This window comes from Mustela erminea, chromosome 15 (genome assembly GCF_009829155.1).
Source record: "Mustela erminea isolate mMusErm1 chromosome 15, mMusErm1.Pri, whole genome shotgun sequence".
In the NCBI taxonomy this organism is placed as follows: Eukaryota; Metazoa; Chordata; class Mammalia; order Carnivora; family Mustelidae; genus Mustela; species Mustela erminea.
This window is the reverse complement of record NC_045628.1, coordinates 66,413,060-66,430,374: the sequence shown is the minus strand read 5'-3', so window position 1 is coordinate 66,430,374 and position 17,315 is coordinate 66,413,060. Positions and strand designations below refer to the sequence as shown.

Genomic DNA, 17,315 nt, shown 5'->3' with positions numbered 1-17,315 from the left:
GTACTTAGAATTCTAGTTGCAAAGAATTTAAGTTGAAAGTAGGGGCTCTTACCTACCTTTAATACCTTGTGTGCCTAGAACAATGCCTGGTTGGGTGATTCAAGAGAGAATTAATGGGAGGACTTAGGAGGCAAAGGGAAATTTATAGGACTGTTGGAGTTGAAAGGCTATATTTAGAAAATTAAAGAAGCAAACCCAACAACCGAAGTAACACTCCATGACTCATTTAACTATTGATCAAAGAGAATTTATTCACAGAGTTTTTCAAATACAAACAAAATAGCACTTAAAAATTCTTTTATACAAAATGAATATTGAAATAAATGTGGTACAGCACAGTACAATAATGAACAAAAGAAAACAAGATCTAATGAATGGAAAATGTCTCTCATTACTCTCACTCCTTCAACTGAATTCTCTTCCTGTCTACGGACAGGAAGTTGCCTCTTTACTTCATAAGAATATCATAGCAGAAGCTACTCAGATAAGGAAATCTTGCATATTTTTGAATAATATTGAAATACAAAGGCTTAACTCTAAATGTCTGCATAAACACTGAGCACATGTCGAGGGCATAACGAGTTTATGCAGGATATACAAAATACTGTAGAGTGGCTTATTGGTCCATTTATTAGGTTTAATGTATGCTTTATAAAGTGATAATACTGTATTTTAAGTGTACATTAAAAAGAAAACAGAGGAGTAATGCACCACTAACCCTCCCATACAATCTGCGTGACAATGGCTATGTTTGTGCGTGAGCATGTGTGTGGATGCGTATATGTCTGTATGTGCTTTCAGAAGCGACTTGACCTGCAGGGAACATCTGTGGGTTACCCTGCTTCCCAACATAACACTGTTTCTACTAGCCCTTTTAATTTTCATAGTCCTCATCTTTAAAAAAAAAAAAAATCCAAAACCCTTGTTTGCATATATAGGTTTGTTTGGTGTGTGCATGTGTTCTACATTAACAATACTCTGTGGAAGAGAAACACCCAACACCCTACAATATTTTTAGCCTTTGGTCCATCTTCTCTCTTTTCCCATGTTCTCCATTTCTTTTGCAAATCTTGTACAACCCTTTGACACTATGTAATGTTGACCACTCCACTGGGTTTTGTTTCATTAGCACACTATGGATCAGAGAACCACCATTCCACCTTTTGATAGTAGCTGCATGTTTCAGTCTCTCCAGACGCCTTTGGCCTATCTTCTCCTCTGTTTGCTCTCAGTGGCTCCATGTCAGTAGGGGTACTGCTTCTGTTTCTTGCCCGAGAAGCAAGCCAGCCATGTGCACAGCAGCATGGCGGTGGCAGCCCCTGCTACCGTGCAATAGTAGGCCCAGCCAATCTCACACTTCCCTAGGGACACGGGAGAGGGAGACAAAACAGACAGAGATCAGGATGATTTTTCAGGATGCTCTGTTATTTCTCCCCATGTGTATGTTCCTGGATACTGCAGCGAAACTGAAGTTAAAAGTGTATACCAACATTAAAAGTATGGTGTGCTCACTCAAAAGGAATGATAACAAGTGCTGAAAGCTATCTGAAGACTGAAGAAAGCCAGAATGGTTGTGTGCATTTCAGAAGGACCTCAGGCCCACGCCTTCTGCTCACGAAGAGGATAGAAGCCTATTCTCTTCCACCAGTGCCCACTCTTCTGGCTAAAGAAAAGGAGGAATGACAGCAATCAGGTTAGGGGGGATGGAAGTATTAGTTCTAACTGAAATCATTCAAACTGATATGCACAATGAAAAAAAATCAAAATGTAGATAACAGTCCTTCTGCAAAGGGGTCAGTCTGAGGAGGAGATCCATTTGAAGGATGATGCTAAAATGAATACTGCTGTTTTTATAAAATTGCCAAATGATTTACATTCTTTAGAATTGAAAAACAAAAATTCCCAGGTTCTTCTGGGGTCAATACTTACCTTTAAATTAAAACATCATAAATGAGAACATAATGAAAAGGGTTCCAATGGGCCCTGCCCTGTCAGAGTTGGATTAGTATTCCTGGTAACAACAACATACCCATAATACTAAAAATATAATTAGTAAAAGAAAGCAGCAATAGTTATTTTAATTTCAGGGAGACCAGACTCCAAAGCAAGAACAGTTATCAGGGATAAAGAAGGGCATTACACAATGATAAAGGAGTGAATTTTCCAAGAAGACATAATAGTCTATAATGTGTGTATACCTATCAACAGAGCATCAAATTACATGACACAAAAACTGACAGATTTCAAGGAGAAATAGATAAATCCATTATCATGTTGGAGACTTCAACACCCTTCTATTGGAAATTGACAGATCCAGCAGGCAGAAAAAAATCTGAAAGGATATACTTGATATCAATCAACTGAATATAACTGACATCTACAGACTACTTCAACCAACAACAGCAGAACACACGTTCTTCTCAAGGTTACATGGAAAATACAGAGAGATGCCTGGACCACAATACTCACCTTAAAACACTGAAAAAAATAGAAATCAAAAATTTTCTAAAATGGAGTTAAACCAGAAATCAGTGACAGAAAGATCACTGGAAAATACCAAAATCTGTGGAGATTAAACAACACTTCTAAATAACACAGGGCCAAAGAAGAAATCTCAAAGAAATTAAAAAATAGTTTGAATTAATGAAAATGAATAGTTTGAATTAAATGAAAGTGAAAACACAACTTATCAAAATTTGTGGACTGCAAGGGAAACAGTGCTTAGAGAGAAATGAATGGCATCAAAAGCATATATTAGAAAGAAGAAAGATCTATAATCAATAATGTAAGTTTCTGCCTTAGGAAACTATATAAAGAAGAAAAAATTAAACTCAAAGTAAGTAGACGAAAATAATTGAGTTAGAGCAGAAATCATTAACATTCTATGAGATCATCACTGCCTTAACACTAAAATCAGACAAAAACACAAGAAAACTACAAATCATTATTTTCATGAACATAGGTAAAAAAATTCTCAACAAACTATTAGCAAATTGAACCCAACAATATATAAAAAGAATCATACACACAACCAAGTATAATTTACCCCAAATATAAACGGCTGGTTCAGTATTCAAAAGTCAATTAATATACTGGGGTGCATGGGTGGCTCAGCTGGCTAAGTGTCTAACTCTTGGTTTTGACTCAGTTCATGATCTCAAGGTCTTGGGATCCAGCCTCATGTCAGGAATCCACACTTGGCAGGGAGTCTGCTTGAGACTCTCACTCTCTTCCTGGCCTTGAGGCTCTGTCTCTCTAAAATGGGTAAACTAATCTTTTTTTAAAAAGTCAATTAATACAATGTATCATATCAAAAGACTAAAAGAAAAAAAATCACATTATCATATCGATAGATGCAAAAAAAACCAGGATTTAACAAAAATCCAAAATCCACTCATAATTAAAAAAAAATTCTCAGTGAACTAGGAATAGAGGGAAACTTTCTCAACTTGTCAAAGAACATCTAAAAATATTTACAGCTAATATACCTAATAGTGAGAAATGTAAAGCTTTTCATTTTCAGATTAATTCTCATTAGTGCCTGTAAGAAATTCAGAAGAATTTTGAGAGGCTACCATTTCAATGATCTTGACAAAACTATTTAGATATGGTTATCATTAAACTTCAATAAGAAAGCCCAATAATTTATTAATAGCTTCAGGGTAAAAGAAATGGCAGAGGAAGACTGCTCCATTGTACTGTGCTGTGCCTTTCCCACAAGGTAAGGATATCCCTTCTCATCACTCCTTTGCAACATTTTACTGAAGGTTCTAGCTAATGCAATAAAGCAGGAAAAGAAAATAAAAGGTATACAGATTGGAAAGAAGGAAATAAAACTGCCTTTGTAGTTGACATGATATAGAAAATGTGAAAGAATCCACAAAACAAAACAAAACAAACAAACAAACAAAACACTTCTGGAACTAATAAGCTATTATAACAAGGTCGCTGGATATTCAAGGGCAATATACAAAAGTCAACTGCTTCCTATATACCAGCAATGAACAAGTGAAATTTGGAATTTAAAAGATAATACCATTTACATTAGCACCCCCAAAATGAAATAATTAGGTATAAATCTAATAAAATATGTAAAAGATCGATATGAGAAAATCTACAAAACTGATGAACAGAATCAAAGAACTAAATAATTGGAGAAATATTCCATGTTCACAAATAGAAAGACCTAATAGTATCAAGATGTTGGTCCCTCCCAATTTGGTTTATAGATTTAGTGCAATTCTATTCAAAATCTCAGAAAGTTATTTTGTGGATATTGACAAACTGATTCTAAAGTTTATATGAAGAGGCAAAAAGGCTCAGAATAGCCAACATAATACTGAACAAAATTCAACAAAGTTCAACACGGCTAGAGGACTGATGCTACTCAACCTCAAGACTTACTATAAATCTCCAATAATCAAAACAGTGTGGTAATGGAGAAAGAACAGGCAGATACATAAGTGGAACAGAACAGAGAGCCCAGAAATAGATCCACATAAATACAGTTAAGTGATCTTTAACAAAGGCACAGAGATGATAAAATGAAGCAAAGACAGTCTTTTCAATAAATGGTGCTACAATATCTGGACATCCACATGCAAAAAAAAAAAACCATAAAACTGGACATAGACTTTACAGTTTTTACAAAAATTAATCAAAACTAGATCACAGACCTATAGGTAACACTTAAAACTACAGAACTCCTCAAAGATAACATAACAGAAAACCTAGGAAACCTTGAGTATGGTAATGACTCTAGATAGAACTCAACCCATAAAAAGCACTATCCATGAAAGAACTAGTTGAAAGGCAGAACATCACTGAAATTAAAAACAAACAAACAAACAAAAACTCTGCTCTGTGAAAAGTAGTGTTAAGAGAATGAGAAGAGAAGCCACAGAGTGGGAGAAAATATTTGCAAAAGATATATCTGATAAAGGAATCTTATCCAAAATACACAAAGCACACTTGAAATTCGACAATAAGAAAACCACCAACCTGATTTTAAAAATGGGCCAAAGATCCTAACAGACACTTTACCAAGGAAGATATATAGACTGCAGATAAGCATATGAAAGAAAAAATACTCAGTATTATATGTCAAAGGGGAATGGTAAATTAAAATGAGATACCGCTTTATACTTATTAGCACGACCAAAATCTGGAACACAGACACCAACAAATGCTGGTGAGTCTATGGAACCAGAGGAATTCTCACACCTGGTGGAGAGGATGCAAAATCAAACAACCACTCTAGGCGACAGTTTAGTGGTTTCTGATAAAAGCACACATACTCTTACCATATAATCCAGCAATCACACTCCTTGGTATTTACCTAAAGGAGTGAAAAAGTTACATCCACACAAAAATGTACACATGGATGTTTTTAGCAGCTTTATCCATAATTGCCAAGACTTCAAAGCAACCAAGATGCCCTTCGGAGCCAGGACTCAAACTTGGGTTCCACGTTCAAGAATAAGAAGTCATTAAACCAGAATATCGTATTGGAATTAATAAAATAAGTTTCTGCATTCATTCGTCCTCCCCTTCCCAAATTTTTTATAGCATTCAAATTATTCTTTTTGTGCGCGTGGAAGGAAGGCCTCTATATCTTTCATTGAACGCTGTTTTCTGCTTTAATTGTCATCCTTCTTTTAGCCAATCTTAACGATCTCATCAGAAAATGCTTTAACAATTTTCCTCTCTTTTCTTTTATCCTTTATACATTACATTAGATACAAACACATACACCTAGATATTTAGATTTCAGTCATTGAACACATAAACCATAGACTGAAAGCTATATCATTTTTAACGAAGTCAGTCATTTTCTCTTGTTCATTAATGACTTTTCTCTTGAAAAATACAAAGACTGTTAAGTGTAGCATGCGATTTGACTTCATATCCTTGCTCCATTTCCAGGTAAGAAGGTGAGGTCAGGCAAGCTAAGTCAGTCATTGGCTTGGGGTCACCATAAAGCAAGAGCAGGAAGATTACATCGAGGGCCTCCACATCTCAAGAGTACACACTAGCTGGGGCCACAGACGATAGGCCATGTGCAGTCTTGACCCTGGGGGTCATCCTTGATTTCTCCCTTTCCATATCCATATTAATAACCATTTAAACATAGCAAACGTGCATTAACTACTTGCTCTGAATTGTTAGAAGAGCTTTACATGGAGTAAATACTAACGGATTGAATCCTCATAGGAACATGATGGGATAGGCACATTGAGATGGGAAAACTAAAGCCAAGAAAAAAGCAATAACCTGCCCAAAGACTCGCACTCAGTCAGTGGCAAGTCCGTTGCCTCTCTCCAAAATGTATCCTCTGCACTACCACTCCTCAAGTGCCCGCCTGCACCCTCCTGAGGTCTTACCTGTCATCACTGCTCTCCTGTCTTCCCTGCTTCTGCTATGGTATCACCAACAGCAAAGCAGGCAGCTATCGTTGTAAAAATAAATCGTGTTAAGACCCTGCTTCACTTAAAATTTCCTAATGGATTGTCAAACATCCATCTCCTTCCAATGACCTATCAGGACTTGAATGAGCTGTTATCTGCCTACTTTTCAAAACTCATGGCCAACTTCCCTCTTGTCTTTTTTCTTAATAGGCTGGGCTGCCCTCTCTGGACCTCAGGAGGCTTGTTGCTGGCTTTGGGCTTCATGCCCATTATTCCTTCCACTCAGAAAGCTCTACTCCAGGTCATTAGGCAGCTGGTTCCTTCTGAACGGTGGCTACGTAAAGATATGCCCCACCCCCAACCTGCTTCATCAGAGTCACAATACTCCTCTACCTCACTTTATTGCCTCAGTGTAGCAAGGTTTGTGACTACCGTGTGTGTGTGTGTGTGTGTGTCTGTGTGTGTGTGTCTGTGTGCCTGTGTGCACATGGGTGTGTGTGTTCAATTTCAGTCTCTCCCACTAGAATGAAATCTTCAGTTAGGGGAGATGTTTGTGTATTTTGTTCCCTACTCTACCCCTACAACAGTGTCTGGCCCATAATAGGAACTCACTAAATGAATGTTGAATGAAAGGGAAAGAAAAAGAAAGAAAGAAAGAAAGAGAGCAAAGTAGGCAAATAGCCAGTCCCTGAAAAACAGAGTAAATCTGGAATTTTATTATAACTCTCAATTATATATTATAAAAATAACCATAGTCCTGTTATGACACGGAGCATTTGGAGAGAAGTTGCTAAACTAATTTTATAGCATTTACAGCCTCATACAGTGTGTGTTAATTGAATAGGTTAATAGATCCTAAAAGATCACATCTCCACCTCAGGGTGGGTCTCATGGGCACAGTGACCTCCATCAATACTCATGGATGTACTAGGTATTTTTCAAGGGTAACAGAGTCCCCCTCAGGGATCAAATTTTCTGATAACCATCTGCAAAGGTGTCTAGGGAATAATCTCCACTTGTAAGTCTCAGGAATAATCTCCATTTTGAATTATTCTTCATCTGGATTAAATAAATCTAGGAGGGAGAATTAATGGGTAGCTGAGAGATGGCAAATAATTTAGAACCTTTCAAGAAGTCAGCAAAATTTGTGGGCAATCCATTCAGCCTAGGGCTCATAACATGGAACACAATCAATCATTCATTAATAACAAGGTATTGACCTACACCAGTTCCATGACCTAACAGGAAAAGCCGAGGACATAATTCTTTATTAATTATAGGACACTTATTCAAGAAAAAGAACCTGCTAAGGGCAGTTGTTTGAAAATAGTCCAAGGTGACAATAGCCATGTGTATTAAATAAAGATGAAAAAGAAGATACTGGGTGCCTGGGTGGCTCAGTCCCAGGGTCTTGGAATCAAACTCTGCATCAGGTTCCCTGCTTGGAAGGAAGCCTATTTCTGCTTCTCCCACTCACCCTGCTTATGTTCCCTATTTCGCTGTCTCTCTCTCTCTGTGTCAAAGAAATGAATAAAATCTTTAAAAAAAGAAAAAAAAAAGACAAAGAAGATACTAAAGAATTAATTACTGAGGACCCAGGAGAGAATCATTTATTTTTTTCTCCAGGGAAGTTAAAGGAATATAGGGACTCTTAACTGGCAAGGCTGGTAGCAGATGGTAAAGATAATCTACCGAATTCCTTTATAGCCTTTAATTGGTCCTGAGTTCTCACCCTTAGCTTCTGATTGTGCTCTGCTCCTAACAGCTACCCTTGCAACCCTCTTCAGAGGACCCATGAGCGTGGAGCCTCCTTGCCCCATACTCTCAGAGAACTTAAGTGTCCCGTGGTGTGGTCAGTAGCCAACGACTGACGGTGCAGGAGTACAAAAGTCGGTTTTCTCACCTCGAGGTGAGGCACACTCTGCGGTGGAATGAATGTTCCAGAGCCGCAGTGAGGGTGAGGCTGGGACCTCACCGCAAATGGCACCCTTGCCGGGCATATACCCCTTCACTACTTCCCATTTCCTTACTGGTTTCTTGAATAGGAATCCTCTTCTCAGCATCTGCTCTGGGAAACTTGATTTAAAACAAGAGCAAGTGAACAAAATCTCTCTTATTATTTTTTTTTCTTTCTCATAATAAAGGTTTTCGAGGTTTCAGCTGTCAGAGGCTTAACCATGCCACCCATCTAACCCAACCTACCCGGGCTCTGCTGTCACTGAAAGACCCACAGGATCGAGTCTTCAGTGATGAGGGAACAAAGGCAAAAGACAAAAAAAAAAAAGTCCCTTATGACTTATATATAGCCCCTTGACAAAGTCCTTGAAACAGGCAGAGCGACCTCCCTCTGGGAGCTCAGCAGCTACGTCCTTACTACTCTGCTAAGGGCAAACGCCAACCATAGACTAACATCCCAACCCTCTAGGATCCTGTGAGTCTACTTAAACATACATAAATTCCTTTGGAAACTTCCTTTATCGCTACCCCTAAGATAAATGTTAGCCATCATCCCCCAAGCATACGGCCCACTGATTTACATCTGAAGGGTCTCATGATTAGGGGCTTAGGGGACAGTAATAAATGACCTTTTCCTAACAATAGCTAGCCCCCTCAAGGTCCTAGAAACCTTGCTTCCAAAATTCCTTAGAGACTGACTTAACTAACGCTATCCCTAACCCCTTCCCAACTTGAAAGCAGATAATTGGCCATTCCTGACCACTTCAGGGCAGTTCTTTCTGCCTAAGGGTCCTGTCCCCGTGTTTTAATAAAACCACCTTTTTTCACTGAAGACGTCTCAAGAATTCTTTCTTCACCATCAGCTCTGAACCCCAACATTTCCTACAGCATTCAGCAGCCGGTGTCTACACTACTGTCTTCCTAAGAACAGATCAACTCCATGTCTTGTTAAATATATCTGTATCATTTCTAATAATTGTTTTTGGAGCCCTTCTTGTTGTGTCATAAAACATGTAGTCAACTCATCAAACCAGCTGTTTATCAGATGCAAATAGAAAGAAAGGAAACTAGGGGTGCCTGGGTGGCTCAGTGGGTTAAAACCTCCGCCTTTGGCTCAGATCATGATCCCAGGGTCCTGGGATGGAACTCTGCATCAGGCTCTCTGCTCAGCGGGGAGCCTGCTTCTCTCTCTCTCTCTTTTTCTCTCTCTCTGCCTGCCTCTCTGCCTACTTGTGATCTCTGTCTGTTAAGTAAATAAATAAAATCTTTTTAAAAAAGAAAGGGAACTAAATAAAGTTATTCAAAAAGTGTGCCATAGGAAAAGAAAATGAGAATGTCATCAGATATTGCCACGAATTACTCATATATGCAAATATATGTGTGTAATCTATACATTTTGTGATTTAAATTTAGCAACTGGCTCAGATCCTAAATAAGCAACAAATGTTCAGTGTGATTTAGAAGAAAAATAGTCCTCTATTTCAGATACAAAGACTTTCTCTTACTACGTAATTCATCAAATACAGAATCATTAAATCAATATGGATTTATTCTGGTATTTTACATTATTTAGAAATATAGTCAGCCCATCAAACTATCCTCAAAAGAATATACAAAAAAAGCATACACACACACACACACACACACACACGTGTCTTTTGAGAAGCAGGGAAGGGAGAAGGTCAATCTGATAAGATCAAGATGTGTCAATAGGATTTAGGTAAATCTAGAGAAACACTAAGTCGTCTAACCCCTGATTCTTGATTCTTAATTCCTTTCCTCCCATTCTTCCTCTCCCCCTCAATTCATTCATTGATTCAACAAGTATTTATTAAGTGGCTACGCTGACTAGGAATCACTGGGTGGTGGGGATCTTGTTGGAGACAAGATAGACACCGAGACTGCTCACAAGCAGTCTTGCCTAGTCAAGGAAGTACGAAACAATAATCATGCAGATAATTATATAATGATAACTGAAACATGTCCTTTGAAGAGAAAAAAAATTTGAGGATGCTAATAAGACACAAGGAATCTTTAGAATGTGGTCAGTGAAGGTGAGCCTTAAGTTAGATGTGAAATAGATGTTGAAACCTGGAAGAAGAGCAGGAACAAGCCAAGTGGGAATGTGAAAGGCCAGGGAAGAGTGTACTTGCACTTGGGGGCAGGGAAATGGAGAAAGAGGGGCGTATGTAGGTCTTGTTAAAGCATTGCTCAAGAAAGAAAGGAATGCCACTTTGGGTATAAACAAGAGATGACCACCTCCAAAGTTGGAGAGCTTGAAGCCTAAAAACTTTCTCCAGAATTTTCACCTGTATTAGTAGACAGGAATGTAAGGTATTCAACATTTATCAATAAATCTTAAGCACCTACTACAGGTGTTGCAATGTTACACGAGCTGGAGATCCAGCAGCGAACAAGATCGAAAGGGTCCTCGGTCTAACAAAGTTATTGTTCTAGTAAGATCGACTCTCAAGAATCGCTCACGTCACTTGCATTATTTTGAAACCATCCCTTGGATATTTTGGAGAAGTTCAGTTGGATAAAATTAACCAGATATAAGAGAGATTCTTTTTTCATGAAACATAAATACAAATACAAAATATGTAGAGTTCGTGAAAGTTCTGTGACTTTCCAACTGCACACTGAACACGCCGTACCTTGAAGTTCTCCACAAGAAAAAGAAAAAGGAGAATTTTTTTTTCCTCTTTGAGCACGATTCCATTGTTCAAACCCGCATGATTCATAACAAGAAATTAGCACCATGTTTTACAATAGTAAGAGGAAAAAGTCTTTTTCAGTACCTTAGGCTATCAGGAAAGTTGCTATGTTTTCAGTGGCCTGGTGGTCCCAGAGTAGTAGTAAAAGGACTAAAAGAAACCAGGAAATGCGGGGCCATTCTTCCAAGGCCCCTCCCTCCCCTTGTCATGGCAATAAATACTTGTTATTATAATGCAAACCAAAAGCATTTTACTAGAGGGCAAGTTCTGTCTGTGATCCCTTCAGGAAATTAGAGAAGCAAATCTGTTTCAACTTTCCCTTTTGCTCTCTGTTTCTCTGTAATGCTCTATCAGACAGGACTCCAAGCTTGCTTGGTTGGCAAATTGCTGCTTTCAACAATGGGGAATACTATTCCTGACAGATAAAATAGAGGTTAATGGGACAGAAAGCAGCAATCCATGGCCACCTGCCAAGTCAATGGAAAAAGATGCTTGGCAGCGTTCCAGGGCAGGACCAAAGGGGAGATGGGGTGTGGCTGTTTTTTTCCAGAAGGCTCAAGTTTGGTTTTGGTGGGGCTTGTGTCAGTAAAGGAGACAGAAGACAAAGTACAAGGAATCCAGCCTGTCTAGGAATAACAATGGAATTCCAGAGATCTTTTCATCTTTTGAGGAAATGGCAGTTTAACCTCTGCTTTTCCATTAATTGGTCTCATTAACATTTCAGAGGCTACTGTCTGATACTGAGCCCGCCTGCTCTCCTTTGGTATCCAGGTGCTTAGGACAATGCCCGGACCACAGCGGATGGTGGCTATATGTTCCTGGCATGAATGAGTATCCGACACGGTACTTGTGCTGAGAAGAGGAATCTGAAATTAGTAATTATGTAACACCTGTCATGTATACAGACTGTGAACCAGGCGAGGAACAGTTTGCAAGGGGCATCTCTTCCTCCATCATTTTTGCCTCTGATGCTTTCCAGAAACTGGAGAAACAAATCTGATTGTATTTTCCCATCGTGATTCCCAGTGTGAAGATAAAGAAACTGAGTTACATGCAAGGTAGGTAACTTGCTAGTATCTCAAATAAATGGTGTAGCTTGTTGATGTGGGAAACTTGTTGATGTACTTGTTGATGTGGGAAACAAAGGAAAAAGAAAAAAAAAATTAAATTTCCTTACTGCCTACAGCCCATCGACAAGTCCTTGAAACAGGCAGAGTGACATTCCTCTAGGGACTCAGCTGCCTCAATGCTGATATTGCTAAAGGCAAAAGGCAATCTTAGTCCAAGTCCCATGACCCTCTAAGTCTTCTTGAACATATAAAAATTCCTTTGGAAACTTCCTTTATCTCTGCTTCCCAAGATACATGTTGGCAATTATCCCCCAAGCAGATGGCCCACTGATATACATCTGGAGGGTCTCATGACTAGGGTTTTGCTAGACAGTAATAAATGACTTTTTCCCAAAAATAGCTAGCCCCCTCAAGGTACTAGAAACCTTGTTTCTGAATACTTGGGAGGCTTACACTACCCCTAACCCTCTCCCAGCTCGAAAGTACTTAATGCGTCACCCTTCATGACCCCAGCACAGCTCTTTCTGCCCACACGGGTCCCACCCCCTGCTTTAGGGAAACCACCTTTTTGTACCAAAGATGTCTCAAGAATTCTTTCTTGGCCATTGGCTTCGAACCCGAATGTCTTTCCTACATCACTATCACTTGTCTTTGTTGGAACTTAACATGCCAAGGAGAAATAAAATATATTTGACCCCTTGGAATGTATGGGTCTCCTTAGAATACTCCACATCCCCGTGTCCACCTTGCATGGTTCTAGTTATTAAAGGCCTGCCTCTGGCTGACTTGGCCCCCAGTTTCCAACGTGGCAGAACCCAACTAGCACTCTCTTGGCAATCCCATTCCTTCTAGAGAATGTGGAGAGGTCGCGTCCAGGAAACGTGCTTGATGAATTCAGATAACTGATTCTCCCTCCGTGTGAACCTGGCTCTGAGCGTGCCCCAAACTGCGTGTTATAACCCTTCCCTGACTCTGCCCCTGCGGAGCCGACGGAGGGTCCTAGGTGCAAGCCAGCTTCCTTCTCAGGGCACTGTCAGGAAACCCTGAGTAGTCGGCAGGAGCCATGATGCCATCCTCACCCCTGTACAGAGATGTGGACCCAGGGCTCCCCACTGCTTGCAACATTGCTGTAACATAACAGAAAACACGGTATCGCTCAGGCCGCCCCGCCCTCTCACTCCTGCCCTCTGACAAAACTCCTCGCGTGCTGCCCTCCCTGGGCTCTGCATTTGAACCTGAGCAAATTCCCTCACCCACCCCCATCTTCCTCCTCTCTTCACTAGGTCACTTCCAAGTTTCCACCCTTGTGGCCACAAGGGCCTGAGTCCAGATATCACAAGACGACTGACTTCTTTTATCAAGGTTGAATATCTTTCTTTTGTGATATTTTAAAATGTTCCCCAGCCTAAGATATAATGCAAAGCCTGTGTTTAGAAAAGCAGCAGAAGTTTTCAACGTCATCCTTTCTGCTGTATAAATAACGAGGGCACGAAGGTGGAACGATCGGTGGAGAGACAGAAACTTTTGTCCTCTTCAATACCAGGGACAAAAGTTGGACACATCTTCCTCTCTTGAATGAATTCCTTCATGTCACTGAATAGTCAGACCATCCTGTCTGCATAAGCATTAAAAAAAAAAAAAAAAAAAAAAAAAAAGACAACAACCAAGAACGAAAAGAATCTATCGCAGGACCAAATTCCATTTGTTCTTTTGTGAAGTGACTGAACAAAGGTGTCACTAGTAAAAAAGAAACAAGTTTAAACCTTTGGCCTCAAACCTACAAAGGCTTTCATTCCAACGTTTAATGGAACAAGTGGTTAAAATGCTCCTGTATGTCTGAGAAGAATGAACACCCACACTTGGCTGCTGGGTACAAAACGGAGAGGTAAAAAGACGGAAGGAAGAAAGTCCATGAAGTGTGGCTCTTTCTCAAGGTCATGGGCTCGTGCCTGTCTGTTCATTACTGGAAGAATTAACTCTCTTGTATACAGCTTCAGGGCCCCGTTGATTTATTTATTTGTTAGTTTGTTTATTTATTAAAAGACTGATTCATTTACTTGAGAGAGTGAGAAAGAGAGAGAGCGTGAGCAAGAAGGGCAGAGGGAAAGAGAGAATCCCCAGCAGACTCCATGCTGAGTGCAGAGCCCGATGCAGGGCTCCATCTCAGGACCCTGAGATCTTGACCTGAGTGGAAACCAGGAGTTGGATGCTTAACCGACTGAGCCACCCGGGTGATCAGGGGTCCAGCCGTACTGTATTCTGGGTATCCTGTAGGGACTTGCTTTCTAAAAGCAGATCTCAGGCATGCCCCGTTAGTACCTCCTGAAAAAATAGACAGTGGGGAGGTGTGGGTCATGGTAGAATCCCTCAAATCCTAAGCACCGAATGTCCCAAAATGCCCTAGCAAGGGGAGGCCATGTTCATGCCTCCTACATTTCTAGAGCAGCACCACAGTGAATGGCCCCAGGGTTTTTCCTCAAGGTCTGTGGTTTTTGTCTCAAACAGAGCAGGCTGACTTTATCTGCCTGCCCTGCCCCTCATACCCAGGCTCAGGATACTGAACAGTAGGGTCTGAAGTCTCCGGAAGTTGAATGAGACCTTTCCCCCCAAACACAGAGCATGCCTCAATGAACGATAACTAGCTCTGAGCACTGGAACCACTTCAACAAAAAGAGGAGGCAAGAAATGTCTTCAGAGATCCCCTCTCCCCAACCTTCTTTGTTTGCCCTACTTTCTCCACAGAGTTAACTAGGATGTTAATAAAAATATAAAATGCAAATAAATAAATAAAAAGGTTGGATCAGAACCTAATGCCACCCCGCGCCCCTCCACACATGAAGAACATAAAATGCAGAAGTGACACTGGTAAGGACTGACACACTCAAGCTATGGCCTGAGTAAGTATTTTCACAAGCATGAATGTCAAAGGGAGCAGGGATTTACTCTCTGGAAGAGGTAAGATAGGCATCTACAAAGAGCCCGTAATAGCACCATGTCTAAGGAGATAGGTTATGGGTAAATTCTGATCCGAAAATATATGTCAGCCTTGTAAATTTGATCCAGTCCAGCTTCATTCATTCAGCAGCTGGCGCAGGAGGAGTGAGGCCAGGGCTCTCCAGAGGAGTCCACGAAGGGCAGTGCCTGGTGTGCAAGCTCTATACTCAATTATGACTACGTGCCATCTGGGTCTCAGACTGTAGGGGGAAAAAACCGTTCTGAAATACAAATTAATTCTTTTTTTTTTTAAATTTAAATCATTAGCCAACATACAGTACATCATCAGTTTTTGATGTAGTATCCAGTGATTCCTTAGTTGTGTATGACACCCAGTGCTCATCACAATGGTATACATTTCTCTTCTGGAACGCCACAAAAATTCTGCTAAAAAGCTTTAACGTTAACTCGCTCTATTGTGTCTCTCCTGTCCCCAAAGAAATGTTTTAGCTTGAACTTGAGGGTAAGGAGCTGAAGAAAAAAGAAAAGTTTTGCCCAAGTACTATGTACTATCTCCCAAGGAAATGGTGCTAGCTATCCTCCACTTAGGGATTTACCAGAAAACCCATTCGAGGTCTCATATCTGCACATTTACAAAAGGGCTGGACTCTCAGAATGATAGCTGGGCTTGCCCTGAAGCTCAGTAGCCTGAGCCCAGACATACATCAGGGACAAAAGACATTTCTACTTACTGTTAATTACTACTACTGTCACTAGCAATATATTCTTTCTTTCCTGAAATCTTAATATGTCCTAATATCATAACGTAGGTTTGGACAGCGAGCATTTTTTTAAGCAGCTGGAGACTTTAAATACTACTTTGTGTTTGCTATTTTCTGCGACTAGAAAACTACATAGCAGAACTAAAATCCAGAACAAGTAATACTCACTATAAGAAAAGCCCAACAAATTCCATTTCTCACATGTATAGTTCTACACTTAAAACGTACCAATGTAAGAGCTAGATTAGATAATAGTATTGCATCAGTGTTAATTTTCTAATTTTGGTAACTGTACTCTATGTAAAAGGACATTACTTTTAGGAATTATTCCTTAAGTGCCTAGGGTTGGAGGGGCGTTGTATCTGAGAGAGACAGAATAGAGCAGGAAGGTTGGGAGAGAATGATAAAGCAAATATGATAAAATTTAATATTAAGAGAATCTGGATGAAGAGTATATGAGAATCCTTTGTTCTATTTTTATAACATGTCTATAAATCTGAGCTCATTTAAAATCAAAATTAAATGAATATAAAAACTTAACTATATATTTTATATATACATGTGTACATATACATACCCCCATGTATATAAATATGCATATACACATACATATACACACACACACATCTATATATAAAATGAGTGGGCAGCTTTTATGCTTGTAAACAAATATAAAGAGCCAGAACTCAATAAAGACGTTGGTCATATGGCATGCAAAATGAGACATCTGCATAAGGGCAATTTTTGTTACGTAATTTTCCTTGTGAAAATAGGCATCCACCCTCTTCCACTCCATTTGCACAAGTTACTCTGCTGAGTACAGCCCTCAGCGGGGGGTCTGAGGAGTCCCTGCCCTCTAGCTGCACCCCACCTAACACAAAAGCTCATGCCCTTCCTGCCAAGCAAAGCCCACCCCAGCGGACCACAGCCAACACAGCCCCAACAGCCTGCAGATTAAATTTACCTAAAGAAAGAGGACATTCTAGCATTAATCATAAAAGAGTGTGAAACACTAGAGGAGGGGCATCCAGGGGCAGAATGCAGGTGTCCAGGTGAGGAACAACTGGAGCCCCGGATCCTTCTCCTCCCAGAGGCGCAGGGCAGAAACACAGAGGGTCCCTTCGCCTCCACAAAGTGTCTTCAGGCTAGCGGTTGTACATGCTCCCTGTGGGAAACATCACTTCCCACTGAAGGAGAGGGGCTTTTCCAGCTGATAAGACTTTACAGGAGCAAAGCATATGCTCTGTAAGAAAAAACTACAGGAGGTGTATGTGCCATCAAAGTCATCCCTGGCAAGTCCAGCTGAGAGCAGGATGCCAAGTCAGGACGCGGGGTTAGGGCTACAGTAAGAAACCCAGCTTTGTCAAGAACCAGCGCATCACCCCTGGGTTTCTGCATCCTTGGGACTTTTCCTCGCTCCTCCTCCTCCCACCTAGCCTATCACGGCAT

General features: G+C 40.3%; 1 protein-coding gene across 1 annotated transcript in view; it reads right to left on the bottom strand.

The window, feature by feature from the left end:
• Window positions 1-231: 231 nt before the first annotated feature.
• The window catches only part of LHFPL6 (LHFPL tetraspan subfamily member 6), a 238,266-nt gene continuing 221,182 nt past the window's right edge, over window positions 232-17,315 (bottom strand). The window contains exon 4 of the mRNA XM_032314726.1: window positions 232-1,361. Within this exon, the coding sequence (XP_032170617.1) occupies window positions 1,243-1,361 (119 nt within the window). The 3' untranslated portion in view covers window positions 232-1,242. The remainder of the gene's footprint in view (window positions 1,362-17,315) is intronic.